Source organism: Danio rerio, chromosome 5 (genome assembly GCF_049306965.1).
Source record: "Danio rerio strain Tuebingen ecotype United States chromosome 5, GRCz12tu, whole genome shotgun sequence".
Lineage (NCBI taxonomy): Eukaryota > Metazoa > Chordata > Actinopteri > Cypriniformes > Danionidae > Danio > Danio rerio.
This window is the reverse complement of record NC_133180.1, coordinates 42904938-42929495: the sequence shown is the minus strand read 5'-3', so window position 1 is coordinate 42929495 and position 24558 is coordinate 42904938. Positions and strand designations below refer to the sequence as shown.

Here is a 24558-nt window from a genome sequence, read left to right as displayed (position 1 = left end):
GCATCAAAAAACATTTTAATATCGATAAGGGTGTCTGCAGCTTTTGCAAAGCATCAAATTACCGACATATTAGCGATCGAGCCATGTGCATGACTGCATGAATTATTAATCCTTCATAAAAAAACAAACAAAAAAACTGTTTAATATTGGTTATGTCTATAATTGTTCAGAAATTGGTCTAAAGTTGGATCGGTACCTTAAAATAGTACGCATGTGTATCTAAAAAACATCATAATAAATGTCCTGATTGAGAACCACCTAATTTTTGTACTTTTATTTACTAAGTTTTATTTATATATACATATTAAAACCTATATGCATATAAACGTAAATATACTTTAATATTACATATTATTAGAAATGATAAATGTGTATATATACACTTTTTTTTTTTTTTTTTACTATTTAACTTTTTCCCCAGTGTATATAACCCTATAGGTTACCACTGTAAGAAAATATCAGCAATCTGTACTTTCAGCATTACCTTTGCTTGAAATGAGCCTCCTCTCTAGCAGGTTTAAACTACCAGAACTGCGGCTATTACAATAACTCTCGGATCAGTTTTGAAGAAGGAAACGATACTGGATTGTGCCAAATCATCAATAACCAAATCCAGCTAATTGAATAATCCACGTACGAATAACGGACCCCAGTTTCCAACATTTTTCAAAATATCTTCTTTTGTGTTCAACAAAAGAAACAGACTTAATTGCAACAAGTGAAGGTTGAGTGAACGATGACAGAATTTTCAGTTTTGAATTAATTTTTTAATTGTTTATTTTATTTATTTATTGTAGAAATTCATATGGGGCATCACAGGTAGCACAATCGCCTCACAGCAAGTAGGTCACTGGTTTGAGGCTAGGCTGGGTCAGATGGCATTTCTGGGTTTGCATGTTCTCCCCATGTTCGCTCCTGTCTGCCCCACAGTCCAAACACATACAAATAAGTTAAATTGGCCATAGTGTATGGGTGTTTCCAAGTGTTGGGTTGCAGCTGGAAGGGCATCCGCTGTGTAAAACTGGATGAGTTGGTGGTTCATTCTGCTGTGGTGACCCCTGATTAATAAAGGGACTTAATAAAGCCGAAAAGAAAATGAATGAATGAATAAAATTCACACTGCAGTACAAATATTTGAAATCGGTCAGATTTTATACAATTTGGGAAAGAAAGTTTTATGCCACAGTTGCATTTATGGGTTAAAAGTTAGCCATGTACTTTTTGTGGAAAACTTTTTTTTTAAAACAGAAATACTCCATAACATTATAAATGTCTTTAGGCATGAGACGATAACTGTTTTCAAGGAATAGAGCAGTTTGGAAAAGTCAAGGTTTTAACAGGTTAACAAGGTTTTCAGGACAACAGTATCTCCAGCAGAAAAATCTCTAAAGATGCTGTTTTAAACTGTAAAGAATCTGTGTTTTTGAAACTTATGAAGACAGCAGAAGTCAATGATTCATTTGAATTGTTTAGCCTGACATGTTTACTGCTCCAAAATATTTTAAACATTTCTCAGAATAAAATCTATTGTGTTCAAAAGGGGAAAAACGTTTTTGTTTTTTACTCAGACATTTAAAAATAATATATTTTAGAGCAGTAATCTCAATACCCTGATATTGCGATCATTTTATCCAAGGTTATCATACTGTCAGAATCTAATATCGGCCCATGCCTAAATGTCTTTATTGTCACCACAGTTTAATGAATGAAATACAACTCTTAATTTAGTTAAAGCAGAGCTTTTAAGGCATTGTTCTTCAAGTATTTTAACATTTATTAAACCTGGGTTTAAGCTTTTTAGGTGTCTGGCCAGATTTACATTAAACAATTGAACATCTCTTTGTAACAAAACCTGTAAATGAGAACAAACAATACTGGCATTATTCCTCATTGGTAGGATTGAAGATAGACCTGCTATGATAACTCCCTTCATTCATCCACAATAAATCCAACAGCGTTGAGCATGATGAGTGCTCTACTGGTGGCGTGATGCTCTCAAGGTGGAAACAGGGGAAACGGTGTGTTTTTCAGTAGTGTGAGTCCTGAATGACACCGTTGCCTGTGGCTTTCTCTCAGGACTGTGGGGTTTGAGAGCTGAGGCTGCGCTGGGCTGCGTCTGTGTCTCTGGGTTGTTATTGGCCTGAGTCAATATTGACGTCAAGGGCTGCATCTCTGCCGTCGGCTTCTCTTCTCTCCGGTGTCGTCCATCTTGCCGATGATGATGATGATGATGACGATGGTGCCGGGCATGCTTTCTCTCTCTCTGCTCTCTGCTCTCTCTCTCTGATTGCTTTCTGCAAATGCAAATAATGGAAGCCATGTACATAATAGCCCACATACATTTCAAGTTCAAAGGTATAGTTCTGCCAATAATACACATGAAATAACTGTAAAAAGTTCATTTTCTCATACTACATGCAAGTCAATGGCTACCTGACACTACAATAGTTAAAAAATAAACCAAAATATACAAGCACTGGCCACTTTATTAGGTCAAACTGATCATTAACACAAATTTCTAATCAGCCAATCACATGGCAGCAACTCAATGCCTTTAGGCATGTAGACATGGTCAAGACGATCTCCTGCAGTTTAAACCAAGCATCAGAATGGGGAAGAAAGAGGATTTAAGTGACTTTGAAAGTGGCATCGTTGTTGGTGCCAGACAGGTTGGTCTGAGTATTTCAGAAACTTTTGATCTACTGGGATTTTCACACACAACCATCTCTACAGTTTGCGCTCAGAATTTGGCGTCAACAACATGAAAGAATGGGTCCATCCTGCCTTGTATCAACGGGTTCAGGCAAGTGGTGGTTGTGTGGGGGATATTTTCTTGGCACACTTTGGGCTCAATACCAATTAGGCATTGTGTCTACACCACAGCCTACCTGTGGATTGTTGCTCACCATGTCTATCCCTTTATGACTACAGTGAATGGCTACTTCCAGCAGGACAACGCACCCTGTCATAAAGTGAATCATTTCAGACTGTACTCTTAAACATGAAAGTGAGTTCACTGTAATCAATTGTCCTCCACAGTCACCAGATCTCAATCCAATAGAGCTCCTTTGGGATGTGGTGGAACCTGAAATTCGCATCATAGATGTGCAGCTGACAAATCTACAGCAACCTCGTGATGCTATCAAGTCAATATGGAGCAAAATCTCTGAGGAATATTTCCAGTACCTTGTTGAATCTATGCCATGAAGGATTAAGGCAGTTTTGAAAGCAAAAGAGGGTCCAACCCGATACTAGTAAGGTGGACCTAATAAAATGGCCGGTTAGGGTATAGGTAAAACAAAATGAATAACCGTGGCTTCTGATAGCTCATTGAGGTCTTATAAACCAAAATTAATCTGTCTGAGATATGATTGTGCTTTTTTGTTAACAAAAGAGAGGGAAGATGCCTTTATAACATTACATTCACTTATTCTCTGACTTTACACCTTTTCAGTGTCTTACGGGCAAGCCCTTTTAACATTTCACTACAAGTGTCTAATTTAACAGGGTTTCTGCAGGAGTTAAATTTAAGACTTTTAAAGACATTTTTAAGACCATTATGACTGACATTTTAGACCCATAAAGCCTTAAAGCCTAAGGAATTTTTCAAATGGCCCAGATGAAAAGGATTTTTATTTGCCCTATCAAAAATGTTTTATTATAATTTAATACATGTAATAATACAATACTACATTAATAATTTATTATATACATATTTTAGATTCAAAATATTTTAAATATTGTGCAAAAACAAGCTAAGAAGGTCGCTGGTTCGAACCTCGGCTCAGTTGGTGTTTCTGTGTGGAGTTTGCATGTTCTCCCTGCCTTCGCGTGGGTTTCCTTCGGGTGCTCCGGTTTCCCCCACAGTCCAAAGACATGCGGTACAGGTGAATTGGGTAGACTAAATTGTCCGTAGTGTATGAGTGTGTGTGTGAATGTGTGTGTGGATGTTTCCCAGAGATGGGTTGCAGCTGGAAGGCATCCGCTGCATAAAAACTTGCTGGATAAGTTGGCGGTTCATTCTGCTGTGGCGACCCCGGATATATAAAGGGACTAAGCCGACAAGAAAATGTATGAATGAATAAAAACAAGCTTGTATCCATACACTTTTTTTTCCCGACATAAACTTTCTTTAAAAAAATAAAATAAAATAAACAAATGTTTTAAAGGTTTTAAAAACTGTAACAAAGTCAATCTCCATGGAGACCATTTAAAGAAATGTTATTTTAAGCAAAATATTTAACACATTATGATAACTAGAGTTAATAATTTCCTTTTTACATAAAAAGTTAAAAGTTTTTTTTAGATGGATTGTTGAGGATTGTATGGGTTTTGGCAAGATTGTGTAGCAATTTATGAACAAAGGAAAATTAAGACTTGTTTAAAAAGATTTAAGACCTAAAACACAATATTTCAGTAAATTTAAGACTTTTTAAGGCCTAAAATTTGGATTTTGAGAATTAAGACATTTTAAGACTTTTTAAGACCCAGCAGAAACCCTGAATTTAAGGATAGAGATAGATGCTTTTTCCATTAATTAGATCCTAGATCCTTTAGATCCTAGTACTTTGTTCATTTGATATTGCAAGTGCTTATTCCAGTAGGGACTACTGTTTAATCAAATGTTACTTGTTAAGGCAAATTTGACCTAGCAGTTCTTTTTTAGTTACTTTTTATAATGAAGATATCTTGAGCTAAACAGGTACTGCTACTTTTAAAATTCTCATTTCTGCTCTGTATGCTAATAATATGTTGTTGATTATTAATGAACCAGCAACATATAAGAAACAGTAGACAGGCAGTTCTAGAAGTGTGGCACGAGGTGGCACTAGACCCTGCAAAAATATGCTTGTGCCTTCTTGTTCATGAGCATCAGCACAATCTCGCAAGATGATGTTTCTCTTCCTCTTGGATTTCATCATCGTGTCCTGACTCTTGTTATATCTTTTGCACATGTTATTATAAGGCTTCGGTGCAAACGCAAATTCTTAAAATACTCTGTCATTCTGTATCATCATTTGTCAATTCGTAATATTCAAATAATATAAATATAGCCATTCAGTTTTAACTGACAGTTCACCCAAAAATAAAACAGTCTTCCTTAATTGAATCCAAACTTTCATGAGTTTCTTTTTTTGAAAAAAGCTGGAAAATCTGTAACCACTGACTTACATGGTAAGAAAAACAGATACTATGGAAGTTAGAGGGTTCCAGGTACTTCAGAATATACTTTTTTTGTTGTTGTTGTTTAGCGGAAAATAGAAATTCAAACATGTTTAGAGCAAGTGAAGGAAGAGTAAATTTTAATTTTAAACATTTATGTTGTGATTCTCAAACAAAGTAAAAGAGAGTCATGTACTAATTACTCAAGTAACTTTAGTAAGAATTAAATAGGTATGTTATTAAATATGTTTGCTTGGATAAATAAAGAGTGCTTTGTTACTAGGTTATGTTAGTGATTTGCTGGTGAATAAAAAAGAAAGGTATTTTAATATGTCAGAAACATCATACAACTCACAGTCGTGTATCTTAGTAAATGTCATTTGAAAGTTCTCATCAAATAGGTTTCGATATTAAAAAAACTGCTGATGGTAAATTTGACAAGGGTTACAATGCTATAGTACAGTGTTTCTCAGCCATGTTCCCGGAGGACCACCAGCACTGCATGTTTTGGATGTCTCCTTTGTTTGTCACACTCATTACAGCTCTTTCAGTCTCTCCTAATAAGCTGATGATCTGAATCAGGTGTGTTTGGTTGAAGAGATACAATAAATGTGCAGAGCTGGTGGTCCTCAAGGACTGTGGTTGAGAAACTGTGGTTGAGAAACACTGCTATAGTACACTACAGTTTACTGTAGTAAAAACAAAAATAATGCACAGTACACATACTGCTGTTACAAAAGTGCTGGAAATACAATAATATATCAAATATAATACGCTTTACTACAGAATGGTTACTACAGAAGTGGTACAACAGAATTTACAATAAATTACTATAGTAATAGAAAATAACTATTTCAAGACAAAGGATAATAGAACATCTCTCCAATCTCTGTAACATTTCATTTTTTAAATAATCTAGATTTAAAATAAGATTATTTTACTTAGTCTGTTGGCAGATTATTTTTTTTGAATAAAAACTCACTTAAATTTGACTATTTCTGGAAACAAAACAATGTTTTACAAGATATTTTGACTAGAAACAAAAAAATTCTTGGCAGTGTAGTACTTAGGCAAGACAAGGCAAACTTTTTTATAGAGGACACTTTACACAACCCGGGTTGGTAAAAAGTGCTTTACAATAAAATAAAATAAATAAACAAAAACTGGTATAAAAATATAAAGAAATATATATGTATAAAAATAATACTAAATAAAATACAAGAATGAAACAGTTTCTAAAAAATAAGTACAAGCAGAATTAAAAGATTAAATTAGATACAGTACTAGTGCAGTTTTGATTATACAGTTGAAGACAGAATTTTTAGCCCCTTTGAATTTTGTTTTCTTTTTTTCCCAAATGATTTTTAACAGGGCAAGGAAATTTTCACAGTATGTCTGATAATATTTTTCTTCTGGGGAAAGTCTTATTTGTTTTAGTTTTATTAAAGCTGTTTTTATTTTTTAAAAACCATTTTAAGGTCAAAATTATTAGCCCTTTTAAACTATATTTTTTGATAGTCTACAGAACAAACCATCATTATACATTAATGTGACTAATTACCCTAACCTGCCTAGTTAACCTAATTGACCTAGTTTAGACTTTATATGTCACTTTAAGCTATACAGAAGTGTCTTGAAAAATATCTAGTCAATTATTATTAACTGTCATCATGGCATGATGGCATGGCAAGATAAAATAAATCAGTTATTAGAAATTAGTTATTAAAACTATAATGATTAGAAATGTGTTAAAAAAATCTTCTCTCCGTTAAACAGAAATTGGGGGGAAAAATAAACAGGGGGGCTAATAATTCAGGGGGGCTAATGATTCAGGGGGGCTAATAATTCTGACTTCAACTGTATATATATATTATCTAATCACATTATTATCTTACAAAACCTCTGCTTATGGTCTTTAGCACATTCACAGCAGTGTGAACCACAAGCTTTCCATCATATAAATAAATGTCGGAAAGCTTGTGGTTCACACTGATGTGAATGTGCTAATGACCATAAGCAGAGGCTGTGTATTAAAGGTACTAATGTGGACCTCAATGTAGACCTCAATTAATCATCAGGAGACAGACAGGTAATTATTTGCATGTATACGTTTTTTTGCTAGTGTTAAGAGTTAGCTGTTCACTTGCATTTATAATCAAGGACCTCAGGATCCACTAAACATCTTCTTTAATGTTCCACTGAGTGTTTTGAGGGTGAGTACTAGACACAATACATCATATAAAACCTGTAAGCAAACTTACTTTTTGATTGCCTCAAATTTAGTCTCTCGGTAAAAGGAGCTCTTGCTCATCATGTAGAGGAGAATCATGTCACAGGCAAAAACCCCCTGTCAAAAAAGGCCAATCATGAAAGGTAAATTATTTATGTGCCTTTTACATGCCAACATTTGTGAGACAACTAGTGACACTATAACTAGCTTCTAAACTCACAGCGCCCATTAATGCAAGTCCAGAGCCAATATTGATCACAGTAGGAATAATACTGAATCTCCCAGCCTAGAAAAAGAGAAAAGGCTTATTTGTTATATTTCACCATGACCTTAATGACAGGAATCTAGAATAGTTTGAACAAAATGTATTATCCCTTACCTTTCCATTTACTAGTATATCAAAGCGAATGCCATACACTTTAAATAGATTCCGATAGGTCTGTCCTGCTGCATCATTGTAGTATCGAGCAAATCTAGATAATGAGAGAAACACGTAAGCCTGTGGTGACCATATTTCAGATTTCATAAAAGAGGACAGTGGGAGCAGGGGGCAGTCAGAATAGGGTTGGTGGGGTGTAAATAAAAAAAACTATGCTGATCTCTAATACTTGAAGTAATAAACCCCATTCCATTCAGCTTTTGACCCCTCTTGGGAAAAAGGAATGTATTTTTTATTAGTTTAGTCTCTTTTTCTTTTCATCAAACAATTATTGGTATTGGTCATGTAAGGGTCACTGAACTTCTGATGTTGTGTGTGGGATGCTGTGCATACTAATTAGCATTTTTGCAGAAGTAGATAAATGTTGGTCCTAAATTGAACTCAGCTCTGCAGAAACTTCCCTTCAGAAGAAAGGTGTTAAAACTGAACACAGAAAGTGTTATGCTTTATTGTTAGAGAGTTCGTAGAAAAAGAGGATTTGGGTGCAGCCAACTGAGGACTGGACAATGATTGACAAATGACGAATTCCACTAAACTTCACCTGTTAATATCAGCTGCCTATATAAGTTGAAGTCAGGAAATGAAAATTGTTGCACACCTCCTTAATGCAACTTCTGCATTGCATTGAGGATAACAGAATTCTGTAAATCGAATTATTCATTTGTATCCAATAAATAGTTTTTTGACATTGAAGAAAAACCTCTGCTGTGGTTTCTTGAACACGCATGGAATTCGAAAGCAAAATTTAAACACCCCTGACAACAGAATAATGACAAACACCTTATATATTATATTATTATGATTAACACCTTTTTATGACGCTGTTTCTCTCAAGGCTATAGGTTAAAGTATGAAAGATTTGAAAAAACACGATAGACGGAGCAGTGTGGCTCGCTATACAATGCTCTTATAGCTCCAACTGACACATTGGCATTTATTCAAGGATACTTAGATTGTAAAAGGCTAATAATGAGTTTCTATTTAGATCTACAGAATATTGACTCCAATCTAAATGTGGGTTAACCTTTATCTCTAAACTTTTAATACTGTTTAAATAATATGGTGATTAATGTTACTAATAGTTTAAGTAAATTGGTCTGCTTGATTCTGTAGTAATGATGATAGATTAAATAGCTTTTATTTTTCAATTTAATAGCATGTCTATGGGGACCACACAACAAATATTCTAGACTGAGTAAGTAGGGTTCTGCCTTTTTAGAATTGTGGTTAATCTCCTCTGTTTAGTGAACAAGACTGACATGCTTGTGTTTAAGAAATTGTATACTCTGCCGATACAAGACTCAGGATAATATAGGAGTCCGAATGAACGAGTGTAATATATGTCAACAAGATTAAATAAAACAATTTATCTAGATTAAATATTACAAGCAGCTTGCCAATGTTTTATGATTTGAGTCAGATAAAAGGAGAATAAACATATTAATATTTAAAAAAAATAAAAACTCACTAAATTTAGAGTCAGAAATGAGTTAAATTTAAAGAAATTCACCATTGTGCACTGAAAAGACCAAACACGCAGTGAACCTTCCTCCATCAGTAGACACTGTCGTTTTACTAACTGCCTGGAAATTACAAAATCAATTTTACCAAAAATATTTAAAAAAAATTCAGTCAAAAATAATTTCAGTCCTGCTGATGTTCTCTGGTAAACTTTCCTAAAGTATGAATCTTTCCCCCATAGTCCCCGATTACCAATCAAGTAGGCATGAAAGATCTTTTTTGACAATGACACATGTGTATACCAGGTTATGCATTCTGCTTCAAAGAGATGCCGACCAAGACGAAAATATAGGATTTTCTTGGTAAGTCATCTAGAAATTTACATATGTATTTGTTTTTTTTACATAACTTTCACAATATTCATCAGCTATATGCACTCATTGGCAGGTTAGATCTGCTGCTCTCTCTCTCCTGGCTGTTGCCTTGTGCTGAGGGATTGTAATGCACTGGCCAATGTTAGCATATGTATATTACCGACCAATGGGGCATGCAACAAAGCAAAGTATGCTTGCCCTGTCAAAAGTAATTGCTTTAAAAGAAAAGGCAAGTGATTTAACTGAACCAAGCAGACACACAACATCATTACACATTATTATTAAGTTAGATTTAGGTCACCAGCGTCTAAGGACAACGTTATTTTGACGTCCAATAATGACGCGAAATGACGTTGATATGTTGTTGATTTTAGGTTGTGTTGGAAAGAGACCAAAATCCAACACAGAATCAACATCTTAAACCAATGTCGACAATACTGACGACAAAAACTGACATTTATTGATCAGGTATGCCAACCAAAATCCAACATCTGATGAACATCATATTGGTATAGTCCAAACAACGTCAAACTGTAACATCATCAGACATTTTAGGATGATTTGTTGTTGTTAGGTTGGTTCGGAATGTAACTAAAATGCAATGTCTGTCTGATGTTGGACATTGACGTTGGCCTGACTTTGGTTTCTGATGTCAACATGATTTTCATTTCCAATCAAAATGTGTACAACGTCATGTTGATGTCTTGTGCCTGTTGAGTAATACCACACAAATAAAGTGATTAAAAATTAGTCAATCATTTTGTGTTCTGATTTAAGTCAATGGAACTTTGCTGAAAAGTTGAAATGTTATTAAAGCAGTGAAATCAATTGCAAAACAATGTTATATACGCTAAAATCAATCAATTAGAGCAGTACCTGAAGTTGTAGCCTGAGGTGACCGAGTGCTGTGAGTTTTCAGAGGAATCTAAGCGTGTGAAACTGTATTCAGGGTTACAGTGAGATTCATCTTTATCCAAATCACAATTCCACTCAATTCCAATTCCAATCGAACCACCCTGTGAGTATAAAAGAAGGAAACATGCAATATCTTATTAACCTTCCAGTTGTGTTCGGGTCAAATCTGACCGATTTACAACTCATAAATATTGTGCTTTAAATCTGATTGTCTCAAGGCCTTATGATATCCTCCACACTGAGCACTTGAAGATATAAAGTGATGATCAGCCCTTTCATTAAAGTAGGAGTATTTTAATTAACCTTGTTACACATGTGGTGTTCCAAGTGACCGCCTTAGGAAATGAATGGTAGACTATATTCATCCATCAGACAGAAAACATCCCCATACACACCACTCCAACTCACTCGCTCACACACACACTCACACATTTCAGACTGAACAATGTCTTGTGCAGGTGCACATCTCTTTTCTGTGCTTATGTGCCGATCTTCCAGCCTGATCTCATGAGGAAACGTAACTATTTTACGTTTTGCATGAAAATGTAAGGTTTTACAAGGAGATGTGGCACCCTGTTTCAGGTGTGTTTAATTGGGGTTGGAACTAAAATATAAAAACCAAGTTTGGGCACCCCTGGATTAGACCATTAGCATCTCGCTCAAAAATGACCAAAGTAAAACTATTGCTAGTTCTGTTTCCATATTTACCGTCTATACCCTCATTCACTATTTTTCTATTTTATTACACAAATATAGTCTAATTGAAGGACTGAATGAAAATTCAAGCACTAAGTACAGAGGAAAAGATATCGCTTTGTTTGTGCTTGGCTGGTTGATAAATCATTCAGATGGATTCAAATTTCAATTTCTTTGGTCAGACTCTGAGATAGTTATTTTAGTGAGCTGTCTATTGAAACAAAGTATTTTGATTTCTATTTTGATGATCTATTGTTCATTTTGTAATACATTTTCAGTGCCAATTTGTATTTTCACTGCAGTTATGTTATGTCTCATTCTATAAACCCATGTTAAACACCACTTTGAGACATTGTTCACAGCTAAAGAATGTTAAATAAAAATTTGGTGGTTAAAAATGTTTTTTTTTTGTGCTAATATAAGAGCAGTTAAAACAGACGGGTCAATTTTGACAGGGAACACTAGAGTAAGAGGTGAGATGTGAACACGACAGAAGGGTTAAAATCACCCAAGTCAATACACGAGGCACTGTGATATGCAATTGCACTTGTAGAATTCATCAATCTAGTTAATATATCAAGTTTAAAATATGGTTATGTTTAATGTATAAATAAATAGTGAAATTATTAGTGTCAGTTGACTTTGCCATACAAAGGATTATATTTTTCAAGCAATTCTAACTGATTCTTCCCATTATTCTTCCAATTTATGTTCTGATATAAAAATACATAAATAATTTTGTGATATATACACAAAATTTCTATATCAAAACATTCAAAAGTATCTGATCTTTGGCTGGTCTTAAAATTTAGAAAAAAAGTCCTTTAATCAACAACAACAAACAGCATTAACAACAACAATTCAGCCAATGCCTGAACTGATCATCAGCAGAGTTTTTTATCCGAAGCCTTTAGGTGTGAGAGAGCGCTAAAGAGAGAGAGAGAGAGAGAGAGAGAGAGAATAGGAATTTGCTAAAAACATATTACATATCCACAGAAACACTTCTAACATTGCCTGTAAGGCTGAACTGGGTTTATACCCGCCTAATGTGGAGACTAGAAATGAGCTGTTCAGTTCTGGCTGCATCAGCATCAGTCCCAGTCTGTCTAGTATAAAGCTCTTCTGAAAAAAACAACAGTGCCCCATCCTCTAAACACATTCAAATCTAAACTACTGAAGAAAACTAAAACCGAACCCGTCCCCAAACAAAACCTTCACAAACATATTGATAAAACATTAATTCATTCATTTTCTTTTCGGCTTAGTCCCTTTATTAATCAGGGGTCGCCACATCGGATTGAACTGCCAACTTATCCAGCATATGTTTTACGCAGCGAATATCTTTCTGTGTGGAGTTTGCATGTTCTCTCTGTGTTTGCATGGGTTTCGTCAAGGTGCTCCGCTTTCCCCCACAGTCCAAAGACATGTGGTACAGGTGATGGGTTGCGACTGGAAGGGCATCCACTGCGTAAAACATATGCTGGATAAATTGACGGTTTATTGCGCTGGGGCGACCCCGGATTGGTAAAGGGACTAAGCCAAAAAGACAATGAAGGAATGAATGACTCAGAAAAACTTTACCATGTACTCGGAGAACTGATGTCTAAACTAGCTGCAAAATATGTATACACCCTACACACCATAAAAAACAGGTAATGTAAATTCATGTGTCTTATTTAAATAATCCAAACTTTCTTTTATTATTATTATTATTGTTGTTGTTGTTGTAATTGTTATAATTATCAAATGTTCTATGTTTTTTTTTCTTTTTCTTTGTCATTTACTTCTTATTTACTCTATATTTTTTATTTTATGACGTAATATATTACATATCTTATACATATCGTCCCCTTGGAACTATAAGGTTCTATCTGCGTTCTAAATGATTTTGAGATATTGAGTTTCAAAGTTTTTGCATTCCATAGCAAAAAGTATATGTGGAACATTTGTTTTGTTTAAATAAAAAGTCTTAAAATGTAAACAACTTTTAAAAAAAATCACAAAATGTAAATAAGTTGTCATTTAATAAGAATTTGTCAATAACTCAATTTTGACAAAAATGTCAGATAGAACCTTATAATTCTAAGGTGACGATATTAAAAATGCTTTGGCAATACTGTACTAAAGGCCATGCCAATAAAGAAACTTGAACTTTAAACTTGAGAGAGAGAAAGAGAGAGAGATATCCCATTTGTAACTGATATTTAAATGTGGCTAACTTGTCTAAATAATTGAAGGTGCCTGGATCAACATTTTGATCATATTTACAAAAAGGCACACTTTAAATTTATTTTTACGTTTGTTAATACACAGCTACTTCTTAAACATCATCTGCCAGTGTGTTTACCATGGTGGAAACTTGTCTGTTTTAACTTGTCATGTAATTTTATCAACTTGCCCTTGTTGCCAAATCCTGGAAAGTGTATCCAGTCCAGTTAATTACATCTCCCACAAGAAAGATGGGACAGTAGGGATGATGGTCCTTGTCGTATCGGCATGTATTCAGATATGTGCTGTTGGTGATAGGCAGGACATTTGATCTTCAAGGGGGAGAAAGAAAAGTGGCAGAAGGATTATGTGTAGGAGCTCATAGAATTTGTCGATATACTATGTGATGACATTGTGGAGATCATGAAGCATCATAAGATCATGTATAGAGGAACAACTGTCACCGTACTGTAAGTCTCAGTGTACGCAGCGCATGTTGTGTGTCGGTATAAATAGAGATGAGTAAGCGTCAGATATTTAGAGCAGGTTGTGCTGTGCCATCAGTATCCAAACATAACACTTTACAGTCTGCAAGCAGGTCTACTCTTTCAAATGTTTTATATAGCATCAGGTTTAAATGGGTCAATGGGGAATTACTCTATATCTCTTAATATATATCTCCTCTCTCCAGAGGAGAAATGGTCATGCCCATATGAGCCTGGTTTCTCTCAAGTTTTTTTACCTTCACTTTCATTAATTGGTGAAGTTTGTTCCTCTCCACTGGCTTGCTTTGGGTCTTGTGGAGCTGTGCGTGGACGAATTTGCTCTTCAGTGTTTGAACTTTCAGCAGTGAAATTTAAACCACACTGAACTGAACTAAACTCTGACAAAGTTTCAATGTATTATAACTTCTATGTAAGCTGCTTTGACACAATCTACATAGTAAAAGTAATATAGAAGTAAAAATCAACTGAACTGAATTGTAAATTGAATTAAAAAGAAAAAACAAGACAGCATCGTAGTGCTCAGTTTGGACTGGGCAATGTGCTAATTTAAAAGTATTGTGCTTTTTTTATATATTATCCATAACATAAGTCACAACAAGTCACAATTGCATTCTTGAGAGATAAAAGCACAGACCAATCACGCATATAATTCAATCGTTAAATATTGTTTTCTTTATATGCATTCAGCCACTACTCAGAAAACTAGATTGTGTTTATCATGCAGCAATACGCTTCGTCACAGGCGCAGACTCACGGACGCATCACTGTATTTTGTATGATTCCTTAGACTGGATATCTTTTTATCAAAGAAGAAAATTGCATCTTGTTTATTTTAAATGCTCTCTTAGTTAAATTACCATCATATCTTTCTAATTTGTTAACATTTGACATAAGTAACCAACACACTAGATCTGGTTCCTGTATTCGTTTAACAGCCCCAAGGGTATTGTCAGAACTTGGCAAATGTGCTATTTCCCTATGCTCCCAGGGCTTGGAATGCAAAATCAGCTCAAACCTAACACTTCCGACTCTGAGTACTTTTAAACATCTTCTGTACAGCATCTTAAAGGATACTTGAACATGTTTTTAATGATCTGATATTTTTAAAAATGGTGATTTTGTAATTTTGTGGTATTGCTTTAGTGATTTTATGTGAAACTTTATGTGCTGCCTGCCATCTTGATCAGGTGTAACTGGAAGAAGAAACACTACTGCCTCAATGTGATCTCTTGGCTAAATAAAGGAAATAAAAAATAGTCAAATAAGGTATCAGCTATTGTGGCACGATATTGAAAAAATACTACTTTGCGATATTTTGTATTTCTGTGATATTTATTGCAATACGAATGCAATCATTTCACCAGATGACTTGAATAGCTCAATTTGAAAAGAACACAAAATTGGATATTGATTAGGATGACTTCATAGCCCAAATAATATGCATACATTTATTAAAATTTTTTGGTGTATCTAACTGTATTTAAGTATAAGTTGAATAATCAATTTTCAGCAAATGAAAGTGCATAGTCTTCACTGCATTGCACGTAAAATGCAATGGATTTTCTTTATTAAAATTTCTTGTAAAAAAATTAAAGGCCTTAAAAACAAATCAAACAAGCACTCTATTAAGATTAAACTTTACAAACACTTAACAATATGGTTCCTAGTCAGCAATAATTTCATTTAAATTTCTTGAGGGATGAATAAACTGAAGCTGAACTTGATATTGAGGATCGTGCGATGTGACTATTGTGAATGATCACACTGCCATATCGATGTTAAACAATATATTGTGCAGCCCTACTATCAATATCTATCTCAATATATATATTTGTGTCCCTCTCATTCCATAACAAATCCTTTAAATCTAGTAAAATCTAATTTTCTAATATTTAAAAAAAAAAAAAAACATTTGCTTTTGTAGTTTGACAGCTTTGGCAAAAATATGCATAGTCTCTCTAAGCATTATTAGTATGCATCAAATTAAAAATGAAAGCAGGAGCACAAAAACAAAACTCCCAACTCGATATTCTGTTTCAGATGAAAGTACATCAAATAAAATCTGCAGCAACTTACAGTTTACGGATTCAGAAAAAGACTGAATATAAGACAAAAACATATAACTAAGAGTTATATGAGTAGCTTTCCCGATTAACAATATTTGTTATAAATGTCACACCTAAACAAATGAATGCAAGTGATATATGCTGTGCAAATAGTCATGTGCCGCCCTCACTCACTTAAAGAGTTATTCAATAAAACTGATAATTCTGTCATAATTTACTCAACCTTCAGTCAGTTTCTTTCTTCTGTTAAAAATATGTAAACATTTTAGATACCCTTAACCATTGACATGAATAGTATTTGTTTTTCCAAACATGGAAGTGAATGGATACCAGTTTCTTCAAAATGAATTTATTTGTGTTTAACAAAAAAAATAATTTTAGAAAAGTTCAAATCACTTGAGGGCCGGCAAATGATTGCATTTAGATTATCATTTTTTGGAATATTTTGCTTGTTTAATGTTTCTGGCAATAAAAAAGTCACTCTGGCTTCCAGCACATTTGAAAATTCATTCATTCATTCATTTTCTTTTCGGCTTAGTCCCTTTATTAATCTGGGGTCGCCACAGCAGAATGAACCGCCAACTTATTCTTATTCAGTTTTGCAGGAATTCTTATAATTTTTATAATGGTTTGAATTGACAAACGTTATTCTATCTTTGAAAATGGCAATAAGTAAACATAATCTGATAATGTGCTTCATATCAGTATGCACTTTTTGTACATAATTAGACGTTTTATGTCTGTGTCTAGCTGTACTTTTTTCACTCTGGAAATTTGATATTGGCCACATTTGAAACAACTGTGTGAAGAGCTATGCAATAAAGATCAGATTTGAGAAATAAATCTGATTTGAGCAGAAGCCTCGCAGTGTGAATGTAGCCTATGAGTAGGCCCACACGGAATCTGCGCGCGCAGAATTTCGCAGATTTTTCGCTAATTTTCCGCAAAATTCCGCAGATTTCTGCAGATTTTTAGCCCATCATTAATTCTGTTTATTTACTTGAGTAAATGTGTACATCTGAATTCATTCAGTTTTTATTCAATAATTTATTACTTTTCATTTAATATATTTAGGTTTTAGTTATGATACTCCGCTGGATACTCCCAAAATAATTCCGCAGAAATCCGCAGATTTTTACCAAAATTCTGCGCAGAACTAGCAAAAAACGTCCGCAGATTCCGTCTGGCCCTACCGATGAGTTAAGACTAAAGCTACATCGTTCTTTCCAGTTATTCAGGCAGTCTTTTCAATGAACAAGATACAATTGCCAGATATGATCTACAGTTTTTATGAGAAAGGGCATTAGCAGCAGTATCCTGGTGGCAATGAGATTTGTATGCATGTTATTGTTGCTCCACCTTAAACTCTGATGGTGTTTTGCAAAGGAAATAAGATGCAAAGTACTTTACTCCAGAAGATCTTTTTGAAAAGCTTTAAAATACTATTGCAGGTTAGTGACATTCACAGATGTGCATGATCTAAAAACCATTAAGGTTCAATCTTAAAATGGTTAAACTGTCCCTAAATGTTCCCATTTTTTCACTCTTTCTGCAGAGTAATGCATTCTTTCATAACTATAAATAATGTTATGGATATTTTCTTATGATAGACATTTTAAGAATGTTTATTTCAAATAAAGTGCTCAAATGGTTATAGTCTTTTCCATCAGAGACTTCTTTCAAACTGCGCTTGTGTACTTCCTAATGCAGTAGAATTACAAGAGGAATTCATGATTGATTTATGTAAATTAATTATTGACTGCTGCTTTATATCTTTGACATTTTAAGCAGGTTGGGCACAAATAAAGTCTTCAAATGGCCCTTAAACAAACTGGTGGGTTATCGATGCTTCAGTTTAGTCAGAGGCCAGTGAGCTGAGATTTCAAGAGTTTGCATTTAGATATTGCTTGATAATATTAGCAGGTTTGGCAAGCTGTCCTGGGAGAGAACCCTAAGCTCGGTGATAATTGAGCCCAGGGCCCCTGCAGGGTTGATGAGCATGTAAGGGGGTATGAGATCAGGTAGTTCTTGAGAGCTCCCCCTGGTAATGGAGGAAAGGAGGGAGATGGGGTGGATGAGGGGATTCTTCGCAAAATGAAGATAAGGGAGTAATTCTAGACAAGCTATTTTAATGAGTTTGGATTAATCCAATTAGTTTACTAATGATTACGAATGCGGCGATGCAGTGGCACAGTAGGTAGTGCTGTCGCCTCACAGGAAGAAGGTGGCTGGTTCGAACCTTGGCTCAGTTGGCGTTTTTGTGTGGAGTTTGCATGTTCTCCCTGCGTTCGTGTGGGTTTCCTCCGGGTTCTCCGGTTTCCCCCACAGTCCAAAGACATGCGGTACAGGTGAATTGGGTAGGCTAAATTGTCCGTATGTGAGTGTGAATGAGTGTGTGTGGATGTTTCCCAGAGATGGGTTGCAGCTGGAAGGGCATTCGCTGTGTAAAAATGTGCTGGATAAGTTGGCGGTTAATTCCGCTGTGGTGACCCCGGATTAATAAAGGGACTAAGCCGAAAATGAATGAATGAATGAATGAATGAATGAATGAATGAATGAATGAATGAATACGGATCGGAGACCAGCCATGATCAATCATATCACGTGCTCCTCTCGAAATTAGTTTGTGAAACTTTACTTAATGAGTTCACTTTCACTTTCTCTGCAGCACCATATATGAATATAATCTTAGACCTCTTCTTTTACACATTGGGCACACTTGGCATGTTAATCACATCCTCTCAGAATAGCTGTCATGGGGTGGTTTTCAAAAGGTACACATTTGTCGCTAAGGTTCACATAGTAACTCAAAGATACATATTAGAAGGCCTACCTAAAAATTTTAAAAGGTACGCTTTTGTATTTTTTTTTAAATACTGCTGTTTGAGGTATCAAATGGGGTAATACAAATAGTTCCATTATGAGGTACCAATCCTGTGACAGCTACTCTGAGTGTGGGACGAGCCTGTGTATTGTGCCCAATGTGCAAAAGAAGAGGTCCATAAGAATATAAAAGTAAATATATGACACCACAGAGAAAGTGAAATTGAACGTGTTTAACTCAAAGTTCGCTGGCTGCTCACTGCAGCTGATGCGTCTGTATCCCACCAATCATTTAGAGACCTTATTTGGGATAAACTTGTTCAAATATTAGTGATGTAAACCAATAATCCTCAGAAATCCTATAATTAATAACATATATGTAATTCCTCAGAAAAACAGCATGAAGGGATGCATCAAACCAAAGATAAAAACATTAATAAAACATCAGTTGTGTTAATTAATTGGACATTATGCACTTATCTTGAATATTACAACTAAAAACATTGTTAAATGAAAAAATAAGTTAAAACCAAAGCTCAGAATTGATTTAAAAGCAAACAGCACTGCTTTTAGTAAATCATTCATTTCATTCATTTTCCTTCCGCTTAGTCTCTATGTCAGATGTTGCCACAGCGGAATGAACCGCCAACTATTCCAGCATATGTTTAATGCAACAAATGCTTTTACAGTCGCAACCCAGTACTGGGAAACACCTGTACACACTCATTCAATACGGGCAATTTAGTACATTCAATTCACCAATAGTGCATGTCTTTGAACTGTGGGGGAAACCAGAGCACCCAGAGGAAACCCACACCAACATGGGGAGAACATGCAAACTCCACACAGAAATGCCAACTGGTCCAGCCAGGACTCGAACCAGCAACCTTCCTGCTGTAAGGCGACAGTGCTAACCACTGCACCACCCTTTTAAAAATCAATGCAGAACCAATTTCTCTAAGTAATTTTCACCAAGGGCGAAGCAGTGGCGCAGTAGGTAGTGCTGTCGCCTCACAGCAAAAAGGTCGCTGGGTCGCTGGTTCGAACCACTGCTCAGTTGGTGTTTCTGTGTGGAGTTTGCATGTTCTCCCTGCGTCCGCGTGGGTTTCCTCCGGGTGCTCTGGTTTCCCCCACAGTCCAAAGATGTGGTACAGGTGAATTGGGTAAGCTAAATTGTCTGTAGTGTATGTGTATGTGTGTATGTGTGTATGTTTCCCAGAGATGGGTTGCGGCTGGAAGGGCATCAGCTGCGTAAAAAACGTGCTGGATAAGTTGGTGGTTCATTCCGCTGTGGGGCCCGGGATTAATAAAGGGAATAAGCTGAAAATGAATGAATATATAAATGAATTTTCACCAAAGCTGTATTATTTAGTGATAGAGCATTTATTCTGTAGGGTCTTATACTAAAATATACACATAGACGACTTGCCCCAAGGACTGACTTACTTGAAGAAGCCGAACTTTGGAAACTTGATGAAGTTCTTTACATAGACTGTGAAGTTTTCAGCCTTTGCCAGCATAGGCTCCCTGTTGTAACATTAGTAACGTTACAGGTACAACATGTTTCATGCAAGCATAAACACAGATCACTGAAAGCACATAAGAGTTTTCTTACACTGGTGCATGGCCATGCTCAACAGGGCACCAGGCATTAATCTCACATGTCCCTGTGTCATTCAGACAGCGGCCTGTCTTCACTCCTGAACAAACAACAGTGCACTGAAGTCCCTTTAAGGCTAGGAATTTTAAACATACCAGTGGGCAGTAGAATAAACCAATGTGGCCTTTTTTATGAAAAAACTTACGCTTTCTTAAACTTGATGGATGTAGAAACAAAATCTTTTCATGCTTACCGTGTCCTGCTAAGACAGATTCCCCTTCCACACATTCGTTGTCATTTGTACAAAAACCGTCTGGCACTTTAGGACTCTGAAATAAGTATAAACATACAAACATATATAAGATTTTAAAATTCACAGACATCAAAGTTAATCAATTTTATAAATTAATAAAACCTTTTAATAAAAAGACTAGCTTATCTTTCCTATTAATGTGTTGAGTGCATAATTTGTGTAGGATATAAATACAATCAAATGAAATTAAAAACAACTACCTGACTCTTACCTCAGGACAGTAACCTAATCTTTGGTTTGGTGTCACTAGGTAGTTTGTCACTACAAAGAAGACTCTGTCCCCCTGTTAAAGGCATAGATGAAAGACATTTTCACACTTAAGTTATAAATCCAGATACTTTATGTCTAATATGACACTAACTTTAACATTTCTTCACATAACCAACATATCAACGTAAGGCTCTTGTAAATTGTTGTATTTTCTATGTTTATTTGATAAGCTCTTATAAAAATGAGTCTAACAGAGAACATCCTGTGGTATATTCAATCCAGCTCATACCAGCATCTTTTGTGGTCAAAGCTTCAATGCAAATAATGAATATCCTGAACAATGAATGACTCAAAATGTTCATATAAAACACAGTTTTGCGAAAATTCATACAGTTGAAGTCAGAATTATTAGCTCCACCTTTAATTTAATTTTATTTTTTCGATTATTTCCCAAATGATGTTTAACAGAGCAAGGACATTTTCACAGTATGTCTGATAATATTTTTTCTTCTAGAGAAAGTCTTACATGTTTTATTTCGGCTAAAATAAAAGCAGTTTTAATTTTTTTTCAAATACATATTTAGGTCAATATTATTAGCCCCTTTAAGCTAGATTTTTTCTGATAGTCTACAGAACCAACCATTGATATACAATAACTTCCCTATTACCCTAACCTGCCTAGTTAACCTAATTAACCTAGTTAAGCCTTTAAATGTCACTTTAAGTTGTATAGAAGTGTCTTCAAAAACATCTAGCCAAATATTATTTACTGTCATCATGGCAAAGATAAAATAAATCAGTTATTAGAAATGAGTTATTAAAACTATTATGTTTAGAAATGGTTGAAAAATCTGCACTCTTTTAAACAGAAATTGGGGGAAAAAATGAACAGAGGGGCTAATAATTCTGGGGGTCTAATTAATTCTGACTTCAACTGTAAGTGTGCTTAAAGGAAAGGGCGTGTGACTGATTGTTATTTTTCTAAATGGTTGAAACTCCAAACATTAAAGATTTTAAAAACATACTTGAATATCTATTTAACAGCTATTCAGAAGCATAAATATATTTAAGACATTCAGCTGTTCTTTTAAACAATCATCAATAATGTAAACATAAATACATGGAAATAGATAGTAGGGAAGAGCGGAAAACAGAGTAACACTTTTTGGTTGTGGCCAAATAATTAACAAAGTAATGGGGTTAGACAAATCATACTTTTTAGCCTCTCCTACATATGAGCACTGAAAGTATGATCACTGGACCTATGCAGTATTGCCAAAATTGCCAGGAGTAAAAATGTTACTATTTACCCGACCTGCGGGGCAAGTTGTAACTGACAGAGGGTTAGATGAAACACATGCTTATAAAGGCAGATTTCACACCATTAATTTAAATTCAGTTTACTTTAAACACTATATTTTCTCAGTACTTAACTCTCTTTCTACATTGCACAGCATGTTTACTTGCTAGTCTACACAACTGGACTTTTTCATTTTTATACAGTGCATTTATTTGCATTATTACATTATTACAATTTATTTTTTCTATTAAAATATTTTCTATAAAAAAAAAATTGTATAAAAAGTTATCAAAATTCAACAATGATTTTGTTAGTTTAATTGGTGTCCAACAGTGTTTAGTAACACCCTGTTACAACTAATCCTGCTGTGTCGTGTTTCCCTCAAAACTGTGTTTTACATCTTTCAAAATGGGTCCATGTTTTATTTTCAACAATATAAGACTTTATTAACATACTTTCACAGAGTATAAAAAAATACTTGTATGTTGAAAAAATGGTTTCTTCTGTGTTTCTCATTCAAATTTCACCAAACTTTTTCAATAATAGGCAAAAAAAGACATCTGCCAACACTGTGGGGAAAACCTTTTCAAGCTTTCAATGGTTAATCTTGAGCAAATACCTTAAAACTTGAGGTTACATTTTGCCCCACGTTACATGTGCCTCACGCTCCCCATGATATGACAAACAGATCAGTGTTCAGCAAAAGATGTGCATGTCTGTATGTCCTTTAACTAGCTCAAGCCTTTTTTCAAATACATTTCTTAGAGAATACAGAGGGATGCATTTACTTGTGGAGGAATTACATAGTCCTCTGCGCCCCATAGCTGCAAACCAAACTGAGAGCTGTTGGTGAGATCCACACCCTTAAGTTTGGTGATCACAGAACTTTGGATGGCTTCCTCAGTCTCCTGGTATCCTTTCTTCCAAATGAAAACCCACCTTTAAGATGTCAACAGAATACAGTAAAAAGAGTGATGAAAAACTTAATCATGCTTAATAAATCATGCTTATTGAGGGTGCAAGAGACAGTATTCTGTGTGACATACATGGCCATGAGGAACGTTATAACATAGCAACACGCTCACAGGAACTAAGGTTGTATATTGTAAAGAATTAAGCAAATTGGAGGGTACCTATTTATGAATGCTGGCTGGTGCTTTCGTGTGTAGCATTTGGCCACAGCACGTCATTCAGGTCATTTCAGCACCTTTTACGGAACGTCGTGTATATAAACTCAAAACACCATGTGGAAAAAAAAATAAGCTGAAGCAAAAAAACATTTCACCTAACTCTGCTTATCTGCATCTACTAGCAATTAATAGTCTAAATAAGAACATCTTTTTCCCAATATGCAAAACTTAACAAGAACGAGCAGGTCAAACTTGCAGGGACACCGCAATGGTTTTAGTCTTTCCCTTGATATAAATAACATGACAGGCTCGGTGCTGTCAGTTAATAAACAGTTCACTGTCGGTTTACATTCGGTTTGTTGAAATTCATATTCTGCGACCCTTTTGAACGCAATAGTCTACATTCAGTGCACATTTGTGACTTCACTTTTAAAGATTTCAGCTTTTAAAACCCCCGACAGATACCGTTCGTTCACCTTAACGTCTAGATTCAGAGAAGCACAAGGCACCTACCCGATCAGATATCCGATCACCGTCAGCTGAAAGAGTCTAAACAGAACTCCGACCTTTTTGTTTTTAGCGATGACAAATTTCTCAGTCTTGTAATCGAGTAGAGAGAAGAAAAAGTTACCCCAGGTCTGAGCCATGCTCCTGTGTCAATGACAGCCTGGAAGCAGCTGTCAACTACTCTGCGCCGGTGGTGCTGCAGCTTGGTCTTCCCCTGTCTGCAAAACCATTTAATTTCTCCGCTTTCTGCTTTTGTTCCGGAACTCTTTCTTTATTTTGTCAATATTCTTATCATTGATCTTTTGCGAGCAGTAGCTTAAATAAGGGCTTATACGCGCCCGAAGCAAATTGACAGGGAGAAATTACGCGGTAGGAACAGGAGAGCCATTTTTAAACAATGTTTTTACAGCAGGTTAATCTAGCTTCATGACTTTGTCAATCTAAACTAATGATATATCTGTATTTCAAATTATATGAATTAATAATAAATAATAGACCTTTGTTTTCATAAGGAATAATACACATGTTGGCATTTTAAATTATATAAATTAGTATTAAACAATAATAGACTTATGTAGCCTATACGGAATATGAATAAATACTTAATGAATTAACAT

At 35.1% G+C, this 24558-nt stretch overlaps 2 protein-coding genes across 2 annotated transcripts in view; one reads left to right on the top strand and one right to left on the bottom strand.

Moving 5' to 3' along the window:
- Positions 1 to 16643, top strand: part of LOC137495624 (flotillin-2a-like) — a 204384-nt gene extending 187741 nt beyond the window's left edge. The window contains exon 4 of the mRNA XM_073951356.1: positions 16597 to 16643. Coding sequence (XP_073807457.1) covers positions 16597 to 16608 — 12 coding nt within the window. The 3' untranslated portion in view covers positions 16609 to 16643. The remainder of the gene's footprint in view (positions 1 to 16596) is intronic.
- Positions 1134 to 24115, bottom strand: p2rx5 (purinergic receptor P2X, ligand-gated ion channel, 5). Its single transcript, NM_194413.2, is given in 12 exon segments — positions 1134 to 2294; positions 7425 to 7510; positions 7614 to 7679; positions 7773 to 7866; positions 10544 to 10683; positions 13677 to 13818; positions 20328 to 20408; positions 20497 to 20581; positions 20735 to 20810; positions 21006 to 21077; positions 23093 to 23243; positions 23948 to 24115. Coding segments are annotated over 12 exon segments (1446 nt in total). The 5' UTR covers positions 24082 to 24115; the 3' UTR covers positions 1134 to 1975.
- Between the last annotated feature and the right edge of the window lie 443 nt (positions 24116 to 24558).